Raw genomic sequence first — 23,839 nt, 5'->3', positions numbered from 1 at the left:
AAAATTTCGGCAACTCAGGTTGGGGATTTAGATCAGTGGTAAGGCCCTGGGTTTGGTCCCCAGCTCCGCGGAAGGGGAGGAGGGAGAAGAACTGCAACTACTGACTGAATCACTACTTGGGGTAACAGACTTTTGAGTCTCTTCTCCCTCCACCATGTGGGTTCTGGGGATCAAAAAAAAAAAAAAAACAAAAACAAGAAACCTTCATGACAAAGATTGTTACCTGAGCCATACTGTACAGCCTGAACACATTTTCTGAAATTATTTTTTTTTTTTTGGTTCTTATTTTTCCGGAGCTGGGGACCGAACCCAGGGCCTTGCGCTTCCTAGGCAAGCGCTCTACCACTGAGCTAAATCCCCAACCCCTGAAATTATTTTTTAAGAGGCTGGGGAGTAAAGCAGGGTTCCTGTTATATAGCTCAGGCTGGCACCAAATTTCCACAAATCTTCCTACATCTGCATGTTGAGATTAAAGGCATACCCCACTTGCACCTGACAATTAGCTAGCTTTCTTTCCTTTTTGTGGGGTGGGGGTGGGGGAATAGGTGTTTGGGCTGCATATGTCTATGCATTACATGAATACTTAGTGCTGGAGGCTAAAAGGCAGAGCATCAGATCCCCTGAACCTAGCTGTGAGTTGCTAGAAAACAAACACAACTCCTCCGGAAGAGCAGCTCTCTTGACCACTGAGCCATCCATCTAGTCCTCTTAGACTTTGAATAGCTAGAGGACAATGAGTGGCTTGCTGAAAATCACTATTGCATAAAAATTCTGAAACATAATATCAAGACATCATAGACTATGTTAAATCAAACACACTAGATCTGTTGTGTTCTGGGTCATTTTCATTCACTGTGTGGTAATAGTCTAGATTAGTGAATTCCAGGCCAGCCAGGGTTACACAGTGAGATCATTTTTATTGTTTTATTTTGGGGTTTTTGTTGTTGCTTTTGAGACAGGATTTCTCTGTATAGCTGTCCTTGAATTCAGGACTCTTCTGCCTCCCCAAAGTGTCTATCAATACCATCCAGTTGAGACCATTTCTATTAATTAATTCAAGATGTGAATCTTGGGCATATTGGCACAATTTTGTAACACCAGCATTTAAAGCAGACACGAGAAATCAGGAGTTCAAGGTCATCCTCCTTTAAAGATAACCTGGGCAAATGAGAGCCAGTCTTTAAAAAACAAACAGCAACAACAAAAACAAGACAAAACAAAAACCCCTAAAATAACAGAAAATTTAATGTTAAGAAACTAAGGTTGAAATTGGTATGACATGAACCTTGAAACCTTGGAGTGAGAGGCAAGAGAGATGGCTAAGCAGCTAAGAATGTATGTATACAGTCCTCGTAAAGAACAGAACCTTTTCTAGCACTTATGCCAGACAAATTATAACCACCTACAACCTCCTTCCTACTCCAGCTCTAAGGAGATCCAATGTCTTACCCTTCTCCCTGATATCTGCACTCAGGAACACATATCTATACACATAACACACTTTATTTCTCTAAAGATCCTGATTTGAGATCCCAAGCTTAAGAAAGAAATTTGAGGACTAAAGAAATGGTTCAGCATTAAAAATACTTACTGCTCTTGCAGAGGACCTAAAGTTCAATTCCTAGCACCCATGTCAAGGATTACAACTGCTCTTAACTCCAACCCAGGATATCTGGCAACCCCTTCTGGCTTTCAAGGGCACCAGGCAATCAAACATTGATATAACACACACACACACACACACACACACACACACACACACACACACACACACACTCTCACTCACTCTCTTTTGTGACAGGGTCTGGTAGTCCCAGTCCTGGCTGTCCTAGAATTCATAGAAATATGCCCTTCTGCCTCTGATGAGATTAAAGGAATGTAACCACTATGACCAGGTAAAAATTTCTGTAGAGAGTTCTTAAATTTTGTAGAGAGATCCATCTCATGGCCCCTGGCATACAGTAAACTTAATTCTATATCAACTAGACCTAGCAGGATTAACCTTACAAAGGATATGTGAAATACCTAAATGATACAAGTATCTATTATGAAACTGGCAAGTTACCCCAGGGTCTAATTCAATAGTTCCTAATAAAACTGAAGGTCATGCTGGCTTGTCAGCAATATTCCTAAGGCCAGAGCACTCAGGATGACAGGAAACTGAAGCCAAGGGTATCTGGTTAAAGTCAGAACAATAAAGCCAAGACACAAACCTTAAGTGCAAGCCAAACAAGGTTACAAAAGAATGTATGTATGATAGTGACAGAAAATAAAAATCACCATCAAAATAGCAGTTCTTTGCTAGAAATTATCAAGAAAATGTAAACAAAAAAGTGCAGCATTTACTCTAGATGGTTTAGCAGGCTAATGCGCTTGCTGCCAAGCCTAGCAACCTGTGTTCAAGCTATAAAGTCAGAGTAGAGAGAGAACAGGCTGTCTTCTGACCTCTGTACACAGTACACCAGTGAATATGCATACATCCACACTAATATATGTGTCCTTTAAAAAAAAATTTAAGGGGCTGGGGATTTAGCTCAGTGGTAGAGCGCTTACCTAGGAAGCGCAAGGCCCTGGGTTCGGTCCCCAGCTCCGAAAAAAAAAAAAAAAAAAGAACCAAAAAAAAAAAAAATTTAAGAGCCAATTAAACCACAGTTTAAAAGGCTATCAAATTAGGTATCATTAAAAAGGCAAAGACACTTAAAAAAAAAAAAGGATAAAGACAAACTAGGCACTAGGCATGGATGGTGGTATAGTCTTTAATCCCAACACTCAGGCAGATCTCTGAGTTCAAGGATAGCCTGGTCTATACAGTAAATTCCAGGACATCCAGGGAGGGCTATGCAGGGAAGACCTGTCTCAAAAACAAAAACAGAGCACACCAAAACAAAACAAAAATCCAAAGTAGAGACAGAACATTGATATGACTTTAAGTAGAATTTTGACTGGTTGTTTTTTTTTTAAATACTTTCTATGATTAATGGTAAACAATAACATATCTACTTGAAACAGGGACTTAGACGCTTTTCAAAAAAAAAAAAAAAAAAAGCTCAGGTACTCACTTGAACCTATTAGATAGTAACTACAATTGGGATGAGCATTGGCAAAACAGTTCATTGGGTAAAAGCACTTGCCACAAATGTGTGGCAACCTGATCCCTAGAAGTCATGGCAAAGGTGGTAGAAGCAGAGAACGGACTCCACAGAGTTGTCTTCTGACATCTCCATGCACACGTGTGCACACATCCGCACCTACTCATGCTTGCAGGCATATACAAAAAAACTAAAACCAGGATAAAAGCCTGAATTTGCCAATCAGTATGTCTCCTTCACTTGGAAGAAGGCAAGGACTAAGTAACTGTCTTTAATCTGCAATCACCTTGGAAACCAGGGAACACCCCTTCAAGCCCCCAAACCAAATGAGAACACCCTAAAACACAGGCAATAATCACTTTGTATAAACCAGTCTGAGCCCCTTGATGATGATGAGAGAGAGGGATTGTCCCAGACCAGCTTGCAAACCACAACCAAGACAAAACTCGACCAGACCACACCCTACTCAGGTTGTGCTAGTTCTTTCTTCCTCTATTGTTGGGCTGCTTTCAAATAATTCCACAATATTTACACAAACTGCAAGAAACCAATAATGATCATGTAGGCAAAATTAGAACTTTTACTAAATATAGTAAACTCATCAATAATTTAGTAACAATATTAGGCTTTATGTCGTTTTATGCTGTTGTTTGCAATAAGGTCTTATGTTCCTCTAGGTAGGTTTCCAACTCCTCCTCCTTCCTCTCTCCACCTCCCAAATGCTTGGAAGAGGTAAGTATGCACCACCACAGCCAGCTTGAATTTTAAACAAGCCAGTCTTCCAAGTGAAGAAGAGATCATGCTGTTGCTGTTATCTAGGAACAGAGATAAGGCAACCTTTTTCTACTTGATGCCTCCAGTACCTCCTATATGGAGCCCTATAAGGGCTGGAGAGATGGCTCTTCCAGTCAGTGCTGAGTTCAATTCCCAGCAACCACATGGTGGCTCACAACCATCTGAAATGGGATCTGGTGTCCTCTTCTGGTGTGTTTGAAGACAGCAACAGTGTACTCACATACATTAAATAAATAAATCTTAAAAAAAAAAGTATACACCATAAAACATAGAAAAGAAATCCAAGGTCTGGAGAGGTGGTTCAGAAATTAAAAGCACTGGCTATTCTTCCAGAGGACCAGTGTTCAATTCCCAGTACGCTCACAGCAGGCACAGATGTGGTACACAGATACACATGCAGGTAAAAACCTACATAAAATAGTAATAAATGGGGCTAGAGAGATGGCTCAGCGGTTAAGAGCACTGACTGCTCTTCCAGAGATCCTGAGTTCAAATCCCAGCAATCACATGGTGGCTCACAACCATCCGTAATGAGATCTGATGCCCTCTTCTGGTGCGGCTGAAGACAGCTACAGTGTACTTATATATAATAAATAAATAAATCTTTAAAAAAAATAGTAATAAATGTTTACAAGAAATGCAACCTGAGCACTGGAGAGATGGTTAGGAAGGAGCACTGTCTGCTCTTCCGGGTCCTGAGTTCAGTTCACAGCAACCACCCAGTGGCTCACAGTCATCTGTAATGGGATCTAATGCCCTCTTCTGGGGTGTCTGAGGACATCAACAGTGTACTCACATACATAAAATGAATAAATCTTAAAGAAAAAAGATGCAACCTGAGCCACACCCACCACTTCAAATGCTGGCACAAAGATCAGAAGTTCAAGGTTATCATCCCCTACATCAAGTGAGAGGCCAACCCACGATATATGAAAACTCCCTCAAAAAACCTGGATTTTTTAAAAAAAAAAAAAAAATAGATTCTCACACTGCTGTTACCCAGGTGGCTTAAAACTCTATGCAAGCTCAGGCTGCCTCAAATTCACAGCCATCCTCCTGCCTTGGCCTCTCAAGTGCTAAGATTCTAAGGATGAGTCACCATCTGAGCACTTTAAAACTGTGTAAATGTATGTGGTATAAGTGAACGTTCACATGAGGCCAAGGAAGATGCCAGATGCCCTGCTCTATCTCTGTCTTGTTCTCTTTAGTTGGGTCTCTCACTGAAGTTAAGAATTAGGCTGGGGGTTGGTTGGGAGGTGGGGTGGGGTGGGGGGCTTTTAACTCTTAAGTCAACACACCCCAGCATCCTCTAGACCAGCAGTTCTCACCTGTGGATCCAGAGACTCCTTTGGGGAAGGGGTGTGGTATGTCACACAACCCTTTCATGGGGGTTGCCTAAGACCACTGGAAAACAGATATTTATACAATTCATCACTAGCAAAACTAGTTAATGAAGTAGCAAGGAAAATAATCTCTAGTCGGGAGTCATCACAACCTAAGGAACTGTATTAAAGGCTAGCATAGCAGCACTAAGAAGGTTGAAAGCCACTGCTCCAGAACCAAAGTGCTTGGCCACATCCAAAGTGCCATGTAGTGATGGAGATTTGAACACAGGCCCTCACTGCTTATGAAACAAGCACTATTAACCCATGGACTCATTTCCCCAACCAAATTTGGACAATTCCGAGAGCAGATATGAATTAACAATTATATAGAATGAGCTGGGAGTAAAGGCATACATCATAAATGCCAACACTGCGAAGGCAGAGGCAGGCAGATCTTTTGAGCTCAAGGCTAGCTTGGTTTACATAATGGGTTACAAGACAGCCAGGACTATAGAAAGACCTGTCTCAGAGATACTCAATATACCTTCAGAACATTTGATTACTGATAGGGCTACACTCTAAAGTGTTAGTTACAATGGCATCTTCAGAGGGTTAAACTCACTTATAACTGCTTTTTAAACATTAAATTTCTGCCAGACTTGACAATTTTATTGGTTTTCCTCGAGACAGGGTTTGTCTATGTACCCCTGGCTGTCCTCAAACTCAGATCTGCTTTTTTCTCCCAATGGTGCAATTAAAGGCATGTGCCCCACTACCTGGTGACAATTTTCCAGTTTTATCATAAACAATTTTGCTGTATAAGTGGGTTCAATATCTGCCCTGTCATCATGCATGGGGTGTTTGCACGTGCGTGTGCGCATGCACACACAACTTTGATCCCAGCACTCAGAGGACAGAAGTAGGCAATCTCTGAGCTAAAGGCCATCCTAGACTAGTCTACATAGTGAATTCTGGACAGCTAGAGCTACAAAAGCTACATGGTGAGACCTTTCTCAAAAATAAAAAAAAAAATTTAAAAAAAAGCTGCACTCATGAGTAAGTATCCTTTCTTCCAAATCTCGTATGAGCATTACAGAAGCCAGGCACTGCAGTATATCCCTGAAATCCCAGAACCAGGAAAGCTGCCAGTGAAACTTTCCTACAGTCTCACCAGGGGATCCAATGGTGACCTCCATGGTACTGGAACATATGTGGTGCAAATATATAACGTCTAGCAGTTACACACAAAAATATAAATCAATTTTTAAAAATAAAACAAACAAGGGGTTGGGGATTTAGCTCAGTGGTAGAGCGCTTACCTAGCAAGCGCAAGGCCCTGGGTTCGGTCCCCAGCTCCGGGAAAAAAAATAAAATAAAATAAAATAAAATAAAACAAACAAAAAAGACCAGGTGTGTGTGTGTATATGTATGTATGTATGTATGTGTGTATATATATATATATATATATATATATATATATATATATATGGGATGTGGAAGATGCTAGTCACACAGTCAAGTTGAAGGCCAACATGAAACAGTCTTCAAAAATATAAAGGCAGGAACATAATAATCAACTGACTGGTAAACTCGGGCCAAAGTGAAAGGAGACTCCACGGGTGCACCACAGCAAGTGTTCTAAGCGTTGGTAATATGCCTGCTAAAAGCAACCCTTAGAAGTTAGGTATAACAACGCTCTTTGTATACTCTGGTTCCAGTTTTCTAACCCAGGCTATGGTGAGGTCCAGTGCACAAGTCCTGCATCAGTACTTTTGATGATATACAGAGAAGAGCTTCTGACTTAACATCCTCATTCTCTTCCTTTCAGCTCCTGTGGTTTTCTTTTGTTGAGACAAGGTCTCATGGTTCCCAGACTGGCCTCAAACTCATTTTGCACTATGATGGATGACCACTGACTGATCCTCTTGAATGCACATAGCTCTCTGCTGGGCTTATGCAGTCCCAGAGATTGAACAGTTTCATGCATACCAGGCAAGCGCTCCACCACCTGGGCTACAACTCTAGCCCCACCACTCCTGTTTTCTGCTACATTTTCCTTCCTAACTACACTACGTGACAGCTGACACGTGCTGTACTGTAAGCCCAGCATTTGAGACTGAAGGTGCAGGTGCATCAGTTCAATGTCACCTCCAGCCACAGAGAAGTTTGATGTCAGCTTGAGCTACATGAAATCCTATCTTTAAAAAAAAAAGAGGCTGCCCCTAAGAAGAAAAGGAAATTTTCTGAGGAGCCTGAGGCTGCTGCAAGCTGCACAAAGAGCAGCACAAAGAAAAAGAAAAAGTCACAAGAGGCACAGGAGGAGGATTAGAACGGACCTGCTTGGTGGGAGGGGCATACTTAATGGTGGCAGTTCCTCCTGCCCATAATAAACCCCAATAAAAACGCAAAACCAGAAAAAAAAAAAAAAAAAAAAAGAGGCTGGAAGAAAGTTCTATTCTCAATACCAACATTGGGCAGCTCATGACTACCTGTAACCACAGCTCCAGAGAATCCAATACCCATCTGAGCCCCTTGGTCATACAAATAAATACTTTTTTTTCTTTTTTTTTTTTTTAATCGGAGCTGGGGACCGAACCCAGGGCCTTGTGCTTACTAGGCAAGCGCTCTACCACTGAGCTAAATCCCCAACCCCCCCCCCTTTTTTTTAAAGAAACTGCTTTGGCAAGGCACACATGATAGTGAACTGACTCCTGTGAGGTGTCCTCTGTCTCTAGTGCACAATAGTAGCCACGCAAATACAAACACACAAAAATCATTTAATTAGAAAATTGTATTGCTCCTATGCTGTATTAGATGAAAGTATTTGTAAAGAAAAAAAACCCATTGGCTGAAAAGTACATGATAAACCCATGACTATAACTCCAACATTAGAAGACTAAGGCAGAAAGACTGACGTGAGTAGTCTGGGCTACTCCATAAATTCCAAAACAGCCAAGACTATAAAATGGATGCCATTTCAAAAAAAGTAGAAGAATGGGTTTTTTAAAAACTGAAAAACATTCTAGGCCAGCCTGATCTAACAGAATGAGTTCCAGGACAGACAAGACTGTTGCACATATAAACCATGTCTGGAAAAACAAAAACTGAAAACAGCTGGGTGGTGGTGGTAAATACCAGCACTAGGGAAGCAGAGACAGGTTGATCTCTAAGTTCAAGGACAGCCTGGTTCCAGGTGAGCCAAGATTACATAGAAACCTTGTCTCAAAAAATAAAAATAGTGGGGTTGGGGATTTAGCTCAGTGGTAGAGCGCTTGCCTAGCAAGCGCAAGGCCCTGGGTTCGGTTCCCAGCTCCGGAAAAAAAAGACCAAAAAAATAAATAAATAAATAAAATAAAATAAAAATAGTTAAAAACAAAAACAAGGTTGGGGGCTGGGCATGGTAGCACATGCCTTTAATCCCAGCAGTAGGTATACAGAAGTAGGTAGATCTTAGCCAAGGCTATAGAACAAGACCCTGCCTCAAACAAACAAAAAAAAAAAAAAAACCCACTCAAACTGTTTAGGAGGGTAGGAAGGAATTTAGTAACTATCAACAGAAATGTAGAGGCAGACACAGAAAGAATGATGGGCATCAACCACCTACAGTGAAAATTATTACTATAAGGTCTGCAAAGTATACAAAATAAAAACAAATAGCTAGTTCTGAAGAAAGTTCCAGAGGCTAAAGCAGTCTGTGTGGTGGTGCACGGCTAAAATCCCTCCGATATTAGCAATATCTGGACTGAAGTCCAGACTGTGCTCCAGGAGGCGTTGTCTCAAAAGGAAGATCACTAGCCTACAGGCACCAAAACGGTAAAAAGTCAGCTGGTACAATCAACAGCATATCCAAAAATAAAATGATAAATTTAGATGCAGACCAAATCCCAGAGTTTAATAAGTGATGCTAACTTAATCAAGTATCTGAGAAACAATGGGTCTTGACCCCAAGGTTTTTCTTTAGGGTAAAACAACAAAGTGTTCTTTTTTTTTTAAATTGTTGATTTTGTTTTATTTTTTGAGGGACAGTTTTATTTTTTTTAAACTTTTTTATTTAGATTATTTATTCATTTACTATATATAAGTATACTGTAGCTGTCTTCAGATACACCAGAAGAGGGCATCGGATCTATTTACAGATGGTTGTGAGCCACCATGTGGTTGCTGGGAATTGAACTCAGGACCTCTGGAAGAGCAGTCGGTGCTCTTAACCGCTGAGCCATCTCTCCAGCCCACAACAAAGTATTCTTAAATACTATTCTTATTCTTAGTGAGACCGGAGACAGGTCTGTCTAAGAAGCACTCCCTGCTCTTACAGAGTTGTTCCCAGCACCCGCATCAAACAGTTTACAAGTGCCAGTAATTTCAGCTTCAGGAGATCCAACATCACCCTCTTCTGGCCTTATGGGCACACACAGTGCATATGTGTAAGTAAAGTTTAAATTCTTCTGACAATCTAGTCAAAATTTTGAAATTTTTTAATGTGTACACAGAAAAGTAGAAATTACTGAGTTCTGTTATGAAAACATTGTGTGCACATAGCACCTGTTTTAGTAAACTTTCTCATTTGCTAATCTTGACTTGTTGGCAACTACTCTCAGCTGCCAAATATCTCCTCATCTATATACTAAGACATACACAAAAGTAAGATAGCTAAGCACTACCTAATGACCAGTACATAATTATTCTTCTAGGTCTTAAGATGACAAAAAGAGGAGGCTGGAGAGATGGCTCAGTGGTTAAGAGCACTGCCTACTCTTTCCTGAGGTCCTGAGTTCAATTCCCACCACCCACACGGTGGCTCACAACCATCTGTAATGAGGTCTGATGCCCTCTTCTGAGCTACAGTGTACTCATATAAATTAAAAAAAAAGTGAAGGGAAGAAAACTGGAAGATAGTATTTATGTAATTTGTAATTCTGAAATGAAGGTAAATGAAGACTTTAATCTCAAGGGGGAAGGAGTGGGGGTGGGGGGTGGCGGAGGCATGTGGATCTCTGTGAATTTGAAGTCAGCCTAGTCTACAGAGTTCCAAAACAGCCAGGGCCACACAGAGAAACCCTGCCTCAGGGGAAAAAAAAAGGGAGGCACTACAGTGAGAGGGTATAGTTATCAGTTAACCTCTGTTCATCTGTTCACATTTCAAAACTGCATGCCAAAGTTATCTATTGCAAAGGGCTGAGAAGTAATGCTGAAATTATGAGCAATTGTTCTCGCAAATTGCAAAGGACTCAGGTTCAATTCCCAGCACCCACATGACAGCTCAGACATTCCCTAACTTCAAGGGGTCCTAACAATCTTCTGACCTCCAAGAATACCAGGCACAAGTGGTATACATACATACATACATACATACATACATGGGAAAGTACACACACACTACAAGCTATGAGAATCAATTAAGCTCCTAGAGGGCTCCATCTATTGAGCCCTGTATTGTGTCTGTTGTTTGAGATGTTGGATAACTTGGGTTAGCCCTGAATTCTGCTATATAGCAGAAGCTGGCCTCTTGCACCTACAAAGTACTAGGATTACACGAATGCCTGGAAGCCAAGGACAAGTTCCAAAGAGGGCACAGGATCCCCTGGAACTGAAGTTATAGATGGTTGTAAAAGTGCTGGGTATCAATCCTGGGTCCTCCATAAAAGCATTAAGTGCTCTTTATACTGCAGAGCCACCTCTCCAGCCCATTTGTTTATTTTTTGAGTCAGGGTGCTGGATAGCCTAGAATTTTCTATGCAGCCAAGGATGACACTGATTCCTGACCCTTTGCCTCCACCTCCTGAGTTAGCTTTTATAAAGGTTTAGCTCAGCCAACTTCTGCGCATGCTCATAATCAGCACAAATGAGGCAGAGGTATCAGGATTATGGGTCAAAAAAAAAAATCATCCTGGGCTACACAGTAGGAACTGTGCCCCCCCCCCCAAACTCTGTAGCTAAAATAGATTTAAGTAGATACCCAAAGCAAAAACTTCATCCAGGCACAGTGTAGCACACATCTGCACCCCTAAAGTTCTAGCTACTGGAGAGGCTGAGGGAAGACAACTTGAGTGTCCCCCCATTCAACCCTAAGTAACACAGTAAGATCTCATTTTAATACACAGAAGGGGCTCAAAGGGGCTCTGTGACTTTAGTTCAATTTCTACAACCCACATGGAAGAAGGAAAGAACAAACTTCCACCAGCTGTCCTCTCACTTCACCATCATTATTGTAAGAGTATGCATCATACACATATTCACAAAAAAAGTGTAAGGAAAATGGTTTTTTCTTCTTTTTTCTTTTTTTTTTTGGAGCTGGGGACCGAACCCAGGGCCTTAGCAAGCGCTCTACCACTGAGCTAAATCCCCAACCCCAAGGAAAATGTTTTTAAATTTTTTTTTTTTTTTGCCTTTCTAGACAGAGTTTTTCTGTGTAGCCCTGGCTATCCTGGAACTTACTCTGTATACCACATTATCCTTGAACCAGAGGTCTGACTACCTGTCTACCAGAGGCATGCACTGCCACCCAGCTCTATCTAGGTTTTTAAAAACAACTTCTCTCACCAAGTCCTGTAGTTCAACAATTAGGCTATGACAACTGGTTAGGAAGTCCCAGGGATTCATCTGTACCGCCTCCCTCCCTCCCAAGAGAGGATTACAAACATGCTGGAATGGCAAGCAACAAGAGTTTTTAACTTGATGCTGGGGCTTCAACTCAGTGTCTGTGACATGCACTTGACAGACTGAGCTATCTCCCTAGGCCCCCAAAGCAATTTCCACATTATAAAATTAAAAACTAAGAATAGAGCTTCAATGAGAGGACCAGAAGTTCAAGGCCATCTAGGTTAAGGAAGCAAGTTCAAGGGTAGCCTGAGTGCATTCTGTGAGACCTTGTCTTGAACAGAGAGAAGGGAGGACTGATGTTTACAATGATGTTTACTGCACAAACATCAAGTGTGAAGTTACACTTCTAGGAAGTGGAAGTTACACTTTTATAGATTAAAACACACTTGACTAATAATGTTACCTTTTTGTCCTCACTTAAATCTTTTTTTTTTTAGATTTTAAGTGTATTTTTAAAATTACTTTATTTACTGTATATGTTCCCGAGTGTATATATGTACACCCAATGCATGCAGGTGTCTGTGGAGACCAGAAGAGAAAAAAACAGACTCCTACAACTGGAGTAAACAGGCAGCTGTGAGTTGCTTCATGAAACCAAGCCTAGACCCTCTGCAAGAGCAACGAACATTTTTAACTGCTGAGCAATGTCTCCAGCCCAGTCTCATTTAATATTTATCTGGAAAATAAGTGGTGCCTGCTTTGCAGGTCATTTCTTTTTTCTTGAAATCAGGTCTCACTATGCAGCCCCAGCAGGTCTAGAACTTGCTGTTTATTTAAACGAGGCTGCCCTCCAACCTAGAGATTCCCCCAATCTCTAGTTACAAAATGTTTTGATTAAAGGCATGTAGCATCAGCCGAACCATGTTGAGGCAAGACAGAATAGCATTTAAGAATGGTACTTAGAGAGATAGCTCAGCGGTTAAGAGCACTGACTGCTCTTCCAGAGGTCCTGAGTTCAATTCCCAGCAACCACATGGTGGCTCACAACCATCTGAAATGGGTTCTGATGTCCTCTTCTGGTGAGTCTGAAGACAGCTACAGTGTACTTGTATAAATAAATAAATCTTTGAAAAAAAATAAAAAATTAAAAAAAAAAAAGGTACTTAAGGGCTGGAGAGATGGCTCAGTGGTTAAGAGCACTGGCTGCTCTTCCAGAGGTCCTGAGTTCAATTCCCAGCAACCACATGGTGGCTCACAACCATCTGTAATGGAATCCAACGCCCTCTTCTGGTGTGTCTGTGGATGGCTATAGTGTACTCATATAAAAATAAATAAATTTTTAAAAAAAGAATGGTACTTAAACAGAATGAAGTTATTTTAAAGATGTATTATGATAGTCAACGGTTGTCTTTTAAGACAGGGTTTTATGACATAATCTGACTTATGTAGCCCAGGCTGACCTTCAGTTCAGAATCCTCCAACCTAAACATCACAAATGCTAGAATTACAAGTGTAATGCAACAGGACTGGCTGAAAATGACTGTCTTTTTGTTTGGGGGTTCTTTTTGTGTTTGGTGGTGGTGGTGGTGGTGGTGGGTCGGTTGTTTTTTGAGTCAGTCTCATGCAGCCCAGGCTAGCCTGCCTTTTACTTACTACGTAGTAGTTATTGTCCTCCTGCCTCTGAATGCTGGGATTACAGGTATGTGCTACCATGCCCATTTTATGTGGTGCAGGGAATCAACTGGGCAAACACTATCAAGGTTTTGTTAGTAGAGTGGCATCTTATATCAATACCAACTAGAACCAACAGGGAACACACTACCCTGCCATTCCATTACCCTGCACAGAACAGAGACCACTGTCAATAACTTAGGACAAGGTCTCTGTGTAATTCTGGCTGGCCTCCAATTCACTACGTAAACCAAGCTGACCTCAAACCAGAAGTCTGTGTCTGCCTCCTGGGTGTGAGTCTGTAAAGAATGCACTAAACTTCAGATTGACTCTTTATACATATTCAAAGTAGTGATTCCAGTCAGGCATGGTGATTGGGAGGATATCTGAATTCAATGTCATCCTGGGATTCAGAAGGAAAAAAAAAGGTCATGGTAAGGGATAGGAGCTCTAGAACCAATATGGTAAAAGAGGAGTCCTCTGACCACCACACTCTGATGCACATGCCCATCTCCACAAAAATTAATTTTAAGAGATTAAATTTCAAGGTCATAAACCAGGAAACATGTTGATGATTGGTTGTCAGCCTAGCCTTTAATGGCTGAGCCAGAGTATCTGCCTAGCACATGTGAAGGTCCTGGGTTCACTCCTCAATACAGAAGAGAGGAAGAGTGGGAGAAAGAGGAAAAAAGGATAAGGAATATCATGGTAATTATGTTTTCTACATAAAATCTGATGGTTTGTTAACTTATTTATATTCCATGTTCATTTGTATTTTGCCTGCATGTATGTTTGCGTGAGGGGTCAGAGACTTGGAACTGGAGTTATAGACAGATATGAGCTGCCAGGTGGTTGCTGAGAATTGAACCCAAATCTTCTAGAAGAGCAGCCAGTGCTCTTAACAGCTAAGCTATCTCTCCAGGCCCAAAATCTGGTGTTTTTGACAGCATAGTTATAAAGTACAAGAAAGTCCATAAATGTTTATAGGCAAAGTTCTGACCTTAGGTACAGTTGCCAATTCTAAGTCTCTTAAGTATTACTTAGAACCAGCTCAAAGCAGACAAAATAAAACAGCATATTTGGCTCTAACACTGTAAAAGAGCTAGGCATGCCAGCTAGTTGTTCATCAGCAGCTATCACATCCCTAACTTTTCCCATCTCCACTTAAGACACAGACAACTTACGGAGCTTCAGTTTTCCTTTCATCTATCTTATTTTCTACCAAATGCAAGATTGGAAGAAAGCCAAAATTCTCAGGACATGGATATACACTATCTGTGGTGGAAGAACAAAGCTTAGGAAGTTTTAAGTGAGAAAACTAACCTGGCTATGGTAGCATATGCCTGGAAACAAGACCCATGTCTCAAAATAAAAATTAGGCCAGGCATAGTGGCACACAGCAGAGACAGATGGATCTGTGAACTGAAGGCCAGCCAGGAGTACACAGTAAGACCCTGTCTTAAAAAGAAATTAGCTGGGTATGGTGAACATGTGCCATTTTCCACTGCTTGAGCAGAAGTAACAGAATAACTCACAAGTTTGAAGCCACCCAGGACCAAAAAGCAAGTTGCAGGCCAGTCAAGGATACAGAGAGACCCTGTCATCACCAAAAATAAAAGACATAAAAATAGGGACTGGGAAGTCAGTTTAGTCCATCAAATACTTGCAATACAAACGTGAGGACTTGAGTTCTATCTCCAAAACTTTTTTTATTTTTTAAAGGTTTTTTTAAAAAAGGTTTATTTTATTTATAGGAGTATACCAGAAGAGGGCATCAGATCCCATTACAGATGATTGTGAGCTACCATATGGTTGCTGGGAACTGAACTTAGGACCTCTGGAAGAGCAGTCAGTGTCTCCAAAACTTAAAACACGTGCACGAAAACTGGTAATATCAAATGGCACATTCATGCCAACTTCTGAATTTCATAATAAATTTTGAAGACCCCCTCATAACTTGCCCCTGGAACAGTTCCAATAGGCCTGGTTAGCTACAGAATGAGATCAATCTATAAAGGTTATAAGGGCAACTCCACTGCTAATTTGGATATAACAGGACTTAACTGTAGCAAACTAGTCACAGTGTGGTGCTGCTACTCACTACCTGCTGATAGATTCTACTTTACAACCATCTGGACTATCTGAAATACTAATTACATGCCCACCAACACCCCTCCGAAAATGTTATTTAAAGACATTTCTATAAATGAAAGGGTAGGGGGGTATTTTAGAAATGCTCTATTAATGTGTGACATTAGCCACAGCCCAGAAACACTGATATTATCAAAAGTACTTCTTTGTTTAGTTTTTAAGATTTTTTTTTTTTGGTTCTTTTTTTTTTTTCGGAGCTGGGGACCGAACCCAGGGCCTTGTGCTTCCTAGGCAAGCGCTCTACCACTGAGCTAAATCCCCAACCCTGTTTTTAAGATTTTAAATGGTGAATTAGATGTGCACTGGGAGTACACCAAGGAGGCCATAGGCCTATGTAAACTCTGATTGGCCTAGAACTTACTATGGATCAGGCTGACTTAACTAACTTCAAAAGTACTGGGATTAAAGACATGTGCCACCATGCCCAGCCTCAACTAGGGCTTTTAAGAAATACAAAAACTGGGGTTGGGGATTTAGCTCAGTGGTAGAGCGCTTGCCTAGGAAGCGCAAGGCCCTGGGTTCGGTCCCCAGCTCTGGAAAAAAAAAAAGAAAAAAGAAAAAAAAAAAAGATTCACCAATTCAAGGCAAGACCCATTATCAAAAACAAAACAAAACAAACAAACAGAAAAACTAAGGGGTTGGAGAGACAGCTCAGAGATTAAAAGTGCTTGCTGTTCTTGCAGAAGCCCAGAGCTTCCAGCATCCACGTAGTAGCTAATAACCACCTCTAACTCCAGTTTCAGGGGATGTGGCAACCTCTTCTGACTGACCTTCAAGGGCATCAGGTATGCACACGGTGTACTTTCACAGGGAATAAACCTTTAAAAAGTTTCCAAAACTATTAAAGAAACAAGCATATTACACACATACTCTGTACCTCCTTAGTCAATTACACCTGTCTTTTGTGGGAGTTGAGGAGCACACACTGGTCTAAAGGCCTCCCAAATGCTGACTGCTGGGTCTACAGATCTGTACCAGCACTCTATCAATGTACTACCCCAAAATAACTTTCTGTTAAAGGGGAAGTGGCACTGTTTGTCAGTATTGTTACAGAAGGTCTGTAAGCGTGTGCTTATGCTTTTATTCCCCCAGGCAGCAAACAGTGCCTCCCTGTGTTCAGCAGGCACTCAATCACTTAGTTAAGATACTCAAGCCTTGTTTCTACTTTAACATAAAGAAGATTTTCATCCTCCTGCCTCAACCTACTGAAATTAGTCATAATAAACCCTACTGCCCTGCTTCGGAACGTTTCTAATGAAAGGTGAAGAGGTTGGTTCAGTGGTTAAGAAGAGCATTTCTTCTTGCAGAAGACCCAGGTTTGACTCCCAGCACACACATGATCAGGGCTCACAACTACTTATAAGTCCAGTTCCAGGGGATTCAACATCCTTTTCTGACTCCGCTGGCATCAGGCATTCATTCATGTTGTACAAAGACATACTCGAAGGCAAAACCCTCACACAGAAAATAAAAGCAATTCTTAATAAAGTAGGGTTGGAAAGATGACTCAGTGGTTAAGAGCACTGACTGCTCTTCCAGAGGTCCTGAGTTCAATTCCCAGCAACCACATGGTGGCTCACAACCATCTGTAATGGGATCTGATGCCCTCTTCTGGTGTGTCTGAAGACAGCTACAGTGTACTCATATACATAAATAAATCTGAAAGGGGGGAGATGGAGGTAGAGGGAGAGAGAGAGAGAACCTGGGAAGACAGCCTAGGTGAAGACACTTGTGTCAAGACTGACCACCAGAGTTCACTCTCCAGGACCTACATGGTAGAAAAAGTTTTCCATCGGTTGTCCTCTGACCTCCACACATATGCCACAGCACACAACACACAACATGTACAGCCAGGCATAGTGGTGCACATCTTTGATTCCAGCACTCAGGATGCAGAGGCAAGTGGATCTGTGTAAGTTGAACTCAAGGCCAGACTGGTCTACAGACTGAGTTCCAGGACAGTCAGAACTACATAGTGAGACCCTGTTTCAAAAAAACAAAAAACAAAAAAAAAAAAAAAAAAAGAAAGAAAAATGAACAAACAAAAAAACGTTCATACATCAAATGAAATTTAAAATGGGCATCCTTAGAGAAGTGTCCCCAAATTGTATAACACAAAAGAATATGAACATGCTATACAAAAATCCAATGCACTGTGTCCCTTTACTTTGGAGGTGAGGAGGTGAGACAGTGTCATGTAACCTCAAACTCATTACATGCAGATACAGTTAGCCTTAAACCCCAGATTCTTGTCTAGTCCTTTTAAGCACAGGGTTACAGTATGTACCACAAACCTTGTAAAAAGCACCCCTTGCAAACAAAGACAGGGGTTAACATTAACTGTGAGCACATTTAATCCCAGCAGTTGGGAGGCACAGAAAAAGAGGGCCTCCCAAGTTCCAGGTCAACATAGTGAGACCCTGTCTCTGAATGAATGAATGAATGAATGAATGAATGAATGAATGAATGAGTTCTCATTCTTCCCTAACTAGCACAGTATGTTTTAGTAATGAGACTTTGGTATTTTAAAACGGGTCTCAAGCCAATGACTCAGAACAGATTCATTTCTGGTATCTCAGTATTCAGAGTGACGACCCAAGTGATGGGAGAGAGGGACTTTAACAACAAGCCCCACCCCATAAAGGCAATTCTTCTTTTTCTTTTCTTTTCTTTTCTTTCTTTTTTTTTAAGATAAAGAGTCTATGAAAGTCTGGCTAGCCTTGAACTCAAGGCAAAGTACACTGCTTCCTGAGTGCTGGGACTGAAGGTATGTGCCATCTCACCTGGCTCATTTGTCTTTTTCATAACTCAGGGTATCCTGAAACTTGAGATCCTCTTGCCTTGTCTTCTAAGTGTAGTTTAAAGGAATGTGCCACCATTCTAAGTCCCACTGAGCCAATCCAAGCAGCATGAAGCTTAGGAAAGACAAAAGCAGAACCACCACACAAGCCAAATATTACATATGTTGACCACTCCGATCCCAGAAAATAGGGAAAAAAATACTCCTTTTTTTGGACAGGCCAAACTCAGGTGCTTGGGAGGCTGAAGCTGGAGGACAGTAATTTCAAGGCCAGTTCAATGCCAACCTAGGCAATTCAGTCTGAAAATATAGCTGGATAGAGTTCCACGGTAGACAACTTGTCTAGGATGCAGAAGATCCTCAGTTCAATTCCTAGCTATGACCCCTTCCTTAACTTTTCTATACTAATGTGTTTTAAATGTATGAAAGTTATAATTTACTTGACTATGATAACTTGATTAATATGGCTACAAATATACAAAAAAAACCAAAAAAAACCAATTTTTAGACTACTGACTCGTTAAGAGATTACTATACTAGGCCAGACATATTGCGGTACTCCCCAGCAATCATGAGGCAGAAGCAGGAGGGTCTCATGAATTCTAGGCCAGCCTGGTCTATAGTGGTGAGTTCTGGGACAGCCAGGGGTTCTTCAGAGAAAACCTGTCTCAATAAATTAATTAAATGAGGAGGGGGGAGGGAGAGAGAGAATACTAACAATTAAAATGAACAGTCCTAGCCTCAAGCTTTAATTTTTCCTATATAAACCCCTAAATGGTTGTTCTTGGAACAGCTTCTCACCGCCTTTTCTAAGACCATTAAATAATCTATATAAATTGATTTCTATTCCTTATGGGGAAGTAAAAGATACTTCAGGACCAGGTTCCACCCAGCTTGCAAAATACAAGAGAAAGCCATGATGGCAGCAAGAAGGCAGTTAAAAGGCCACCATTTACACAGTACCCAAAACTCAGAGGATTTCCAATGCATTCTTTCACTGCCCTTGGCATTTACTTAGTGATCACTACTACAATCAGTGACTATAATCAAATTGTTACACTAACAAAACTGAGTTACCAGTCAATGCAGGAGTGATCACTTCCTATGAATGCCTTCTCCCTTTCTACTGATTCCCTTTTCTTACACCAAATCACAGGAGTGCTTCCTATTTCCTTCCCTCATCTAGTGTCTGAAAGGGGCCAGTCACCACATGGCTTTTCTACAACACGACACTCAATAGCCAACAAGGCCAGGCTTTGGTCAAAAATCTTCATCATTCAAACCCCAAGTATGGTTTAACTTGTCATTTATTTGGAAATACAATCTTATTTGCAAATCCCTTTTTAAAATGACTTAGAAACGAATCAAAAAGCTTCCCCATACCTCCTTTTTTTGGGGGGTTGGGGGTATCATATTTACATAAAGCCTAAATTACCAGAATGTAATTTCACATTTCCTCCCAAGAACACAAGGGGGGGGGGGGCTCTTCTGGAAGGTGAGAGGTGAAACCTCCACTACAGCCAACTCTCCTGGTTCAAAACACACTACAGATAAGGCTCACCTGGAGCTGCAGTAGTATTCCCCGTCCCACCTCCTCCAGCTCCCAACCGGAGCCTAGTTCAGTACAAACTTAAATCTGCAAGACAGGGGTTGGGGATTTAGCTCAGTGGTAGAGCGCTTGCCTAGGAAGCGCAAGGCCCTGGGTTCGGTCCCCAGCTCCGAAAAAAAAGAACCAAAAAAAAAAAAAAAATCTGCAAGACAAAATTTAGTTCATCATCTTTCCTAAATTGGAGGTTTTGAAGCCTGCTGTTCTACTTTCCAAATGCTGGAACAGTGGTGACTTTGGCAAAGACGTATGACTAGTTCAAAAGTCACCACAGGAGAAACTGGCATTCAAGGAAAAAGGGCCTGACCTAGCATTTGAGAAGCAAATGGTTTAACTTGGAAAAAACATGAGGAACACTTAATTCCAAAACTTGTCTCATTCGACCCTACCACTCCCTAAACATTAAACTCACAGGACCCAGTCTTAGTGTTCATTCCTTTAATCTCGGGGGGGAGGGGGGGAGCCTGGGAGGGGGAGGGTGTCAGGAGAGATGGATCTCTGGGAGTTCAAGACCAGTCTGGTCTACATAGCATGTTTCAGAACAGCCAGAGCTACACAGCAATTAATTAAATCACAGGAACCATGTGTGTGACTTTTCATTTTTAAAGACTAGCTTAACGGCCTATTGCCTAACTCCAGTTATCTAGTTACAAAATTAGAATTTTGTACCTAGGCTACACAAGCACAGTAGATGTCAATGAAATTCTCAAAAATGACTGAATTCAAATTAGCAGGCGCTAAGGATGTAGCTAAGTTGAGAGGAGAGCACTCATCTAGCACATACTAGGGCCTACGTTCCATCACCGGGAGGTGAGGGGGGTGTCAAATGAACAAAGAGTAACTACTGAAATTTGTACATAAAACCATTCACTTAAAATAGATAAAACAGAGCTGTGGTGTAGCACAATATTTGAGCACTTGTCTTGCCTGCATGCAACCCTGGGATCGAGCCTCACTCATGGAACAATGAAATCATAAAACAGAAAGAAAAAGAAAAAAAAACTACAATCTTCTACATTCCTAATTCAAAATCCCCAAGCCCCAACTGAGTGCTCAAAATAGGTAAGGATCCCCAAGCCAAGCAAGAACATGCATTCCAAACTTAGGTTGTCAACCAAACGTGTTACTAAACGTTATTTGAATTAACTATTTCTCAACAGGTCTATGTTTCATAATGCTAAGTGTGAATAGTAAAGTCTTCAATTTTACAAACGGGTAAACTGAGGCACTGGCACTGCAAAGGGCAATCAGTACTAAGGAGTCAAGGCAAGCCTTGGCCTCCTGTATTCTTATCCATCAGAACTCCATGCTTGTGAAGGTTGGGGGTTGGGGGGCCAAACGCAGGAACTTTGGGATATCCGGGGTAAGAACAAACGGAGCATGAGTGAGGTTGTGCACCTCCCCGGAAGAAGGTGAGGCCGAAAACCTCCCCAAACCCTCAAATCCAAGGTGTGTCGGCCAAAGGGAAGAAATCCAATCGCAGCATCTCAGCTTGCCTCCACCCAAGGATAGTCTGCAGTGATTTCCAAACACTCCACCCTCACCAAAGACTACTCTCCACCACCGGCCCAAAGAAGCCGTCCGCTCCGGAGGCTTCTCCTTTGTGAGGCTCCACAGCCGCCGCCCCACACTGGGCCTCCGGGGAAAAGCCACCGCCCCCACCCGCCATATTTCCCTGAAAGGCGCCGGAGCTACAGCTCCTAGATTCCGCCCTCTCCCGAGTGACCCGTGCTATTTCTCACACCACCCCACCCAATTGTCCTCCACACCCCGCCGCAATCCCGAAACCTCCCGTGGGGATTGCACGGCGGGAGACGGCACTCGCCATCTCCTCCCCCTCCCCCGCCCGGGGACTCGCCCTCCCCCTCCAGCCGCCATTTTACAACCAACTCCTCCACCCTACACCCCGGCCTGCTGGCTGGCGAGCGTCTGCAACCTAAGGACACCGGAGGGGTCAAATTCCTAGGCCCGGAGACTCCCACCGCTTCGGGAGCCCGCAGGCCATTTCCTGCTTCCCGACCCACGTCCCAAGCCAGGCTCGGAGACGATGCCGCCATTTTGTCTCCGGTTCCCGGCCTCTGTGGGCGGCGGCGGAGGGTCCGAGACTTCCAGCCCCCCGACACCCCCACAACTCACCGTCGTATCGCTCGGCCTGCTCTGCCAGCTTCGCCTGGTACACCAGATCCTCCCGATCATCCATAGCGGCAGCGGCTCCGGCAGGGTCTGCACGACGGATGGAAGCGGATAGCGTCTCCGACTCTCTCAGCTTCTCGCTCCGCGTCCGAGCAGTAAAAATGGCGGCGCCTCAATCCGGGACTTCCGCCTGCGCACGCGGACAACTGCTCAGCTCTATGGCAACCGCTCCCTGGCAACTGGCGCGGGGGGGCGGGTCCGGGAGTTCGGCGCCAGAAAAGGCTGGAACCTGCACGACGGACGCCCCTCCTCCGTCAGCTCAGCGGGCGACTCTGCGGCGAGGCGGGAACTGCGACTGCGACAGAGAGCGGCCCCTGGAGCGGCTGGAGGCAGGTCGGCTTAGACTGCGGGAGGGGAGTAAACCAGAAGCCTGTGCTAGGCAACCGCGGGCTGGCCTGTGGGCGACAGAGCAAGAGGCTTTATGAATTCTTGCTACGGCAGGCCTTCCTCATTGAGATCAACCTGCCCTGTGCACTCTAGCACATTTTTCTCATCCGTGTGCCCTTTTCAGGTCCTTTGAACCCCTAGGTAAAGAATTGAGAAATGAAGAAGGGAGAGCTCGAGTTTTCACGCATCACCATCTCTCTTGCTCACACACTGTAAGCACTTTCTTCTCCCCCTCCAGCTGTATTTTTATCTCTTTGGCCTATCATAGATAGGACTTTTGTTAAAAAGCCTCTGTTTTTGACTCATGTGCGTTGGTGCGTGCGTTTAATCCCAACACTAAGGAGGTAGAGGCAGGAGGATCGAGTTTGGATCCAGCCTCATCTACAAAGCAAATTCCAGGTCAGCCTGGGCTACATTGTAAAAAACCCCCATCTCAAAAATAAACAAACCACACAGAAAGGAAAGAGAAAGAAAAAGTGATCAATCTAAACTAATTAAGGGAAACCCTCACTAGAGGGAAAAAAGACAAGAAAGTGGCTTGCCTCATTCGGAGTGCAAGGTGCACCTGAGTAAGGGCAAATTGATGTGGATGAGTTAGAAATAAAGAATTCTCGCCGGGGCTGGGGATTTAGCTCAGTGGTAGAGCGCTTACCTAGGAAGCGCAAGGCCCTGGGTTCGGTCCCCAGCTCCGAAAAAAAAAAGAAAAAAAAAAAAAAAAAAAAAAGAAATAAAGAATTCTCAATGGGAATTGCTTCATTTGCAATGGCCATGCCTATTCTGCTTCCCAATGGATTTTCAACATCTTATACTCAATATCTGCTTGCTGCTGAGCCATGCAAGAAAAGGGCCTCAAAGTGTGAAATAGAAAGGTTGGGACCAAATTACCGTAGGCCTGAGGTCACAAGCTGAGAGGCTTGCATCTTAGCCTATGAACCGACAGGAATTGTCTTGTTCAAGTGCGGAGACTGACCCCAGAGCCTCGAGCATGAGCTTTACCACTGAGTTATAGTCCTAGCCGGGTAAGCCGTGTTTTGATGATTCTGAGTGGAAGATGACATCATCATAATTATACTTAAGAAAAGTATTACATATTTGCTGAAGTAGTGATTCACGCCTATAATTCCAGCACTGTGGAACCAGAAACAGAGGGATTGCCACAAGTTCCAGGCCAGCCTGGACTAAAAATACCCTACCTCGAAACACACACACAGAAAAAGAAAGGAGATTGTAGTGAGTTTTGGTTTCTTTAAAAGCCCAAATGTTATGTGAATATGTTTGTGGG

At 42.6% G+C, this 23,839-nt stretch overlaps 1 protein-coding gene and 1 non-coding gene across 3 annotated transcripts in view; both read right to left on the bottom strand.

Moving 5' to 3' along the window:
• Positions 1-22,293, bottom strand: part of Ywhae (tyrosine 3-monooxygenase/tryptophan 5-monooxygenase activation protein, epsilon) — a 37,685-nt gene extending 15,392 nt beyond the window's left edge. Inside the window, exon 1 of one of the 2 annotated variants that reach the window (NM_031603.2) lies at positions 22,114-22,293. In NM_031603.2, the coding sequence (NP_113791.2) occupies positions 22,114-22,177 (64 nt within the window). In that variant the 5' untranslated portion in view covers positions 22,178-22,293. The remainder of the gene's footprint in view (positions 1-22,113) is intronic. The other variant, XM_039085798.2, reaches the window with a different exon arrangement.
• On the bottom strand, positions 7,785-7,859 carry Trnat-agu17 (transfer RNA threonine (anticodon AGU) 17). Its single transcript has one exon. It is a non-coding gene; the product is annotated as a tRNA-Thr (tRNA).
• Positions 22,294-23,839: the final 1,546 nt, after the last annotated feature.

Source organism: Rattus norvegicus, chromosome 10, assembly GCF_036323735.1.
Source record: "Rattus norvegicus strain BN/NHsdMcwi chromosome 10, GRCr8, whole genome shotgun sequence".
In the NCBI taxonomy this organism is placed as follows: Eukaryota; Metazoa; Chordata; class Mammalia; order Rodentia; family Muridae; genus Rattus; species Rattus norvegicus.
This window is presented reverse-complemented; position numbering and strand designations above follow the sequence as displayed.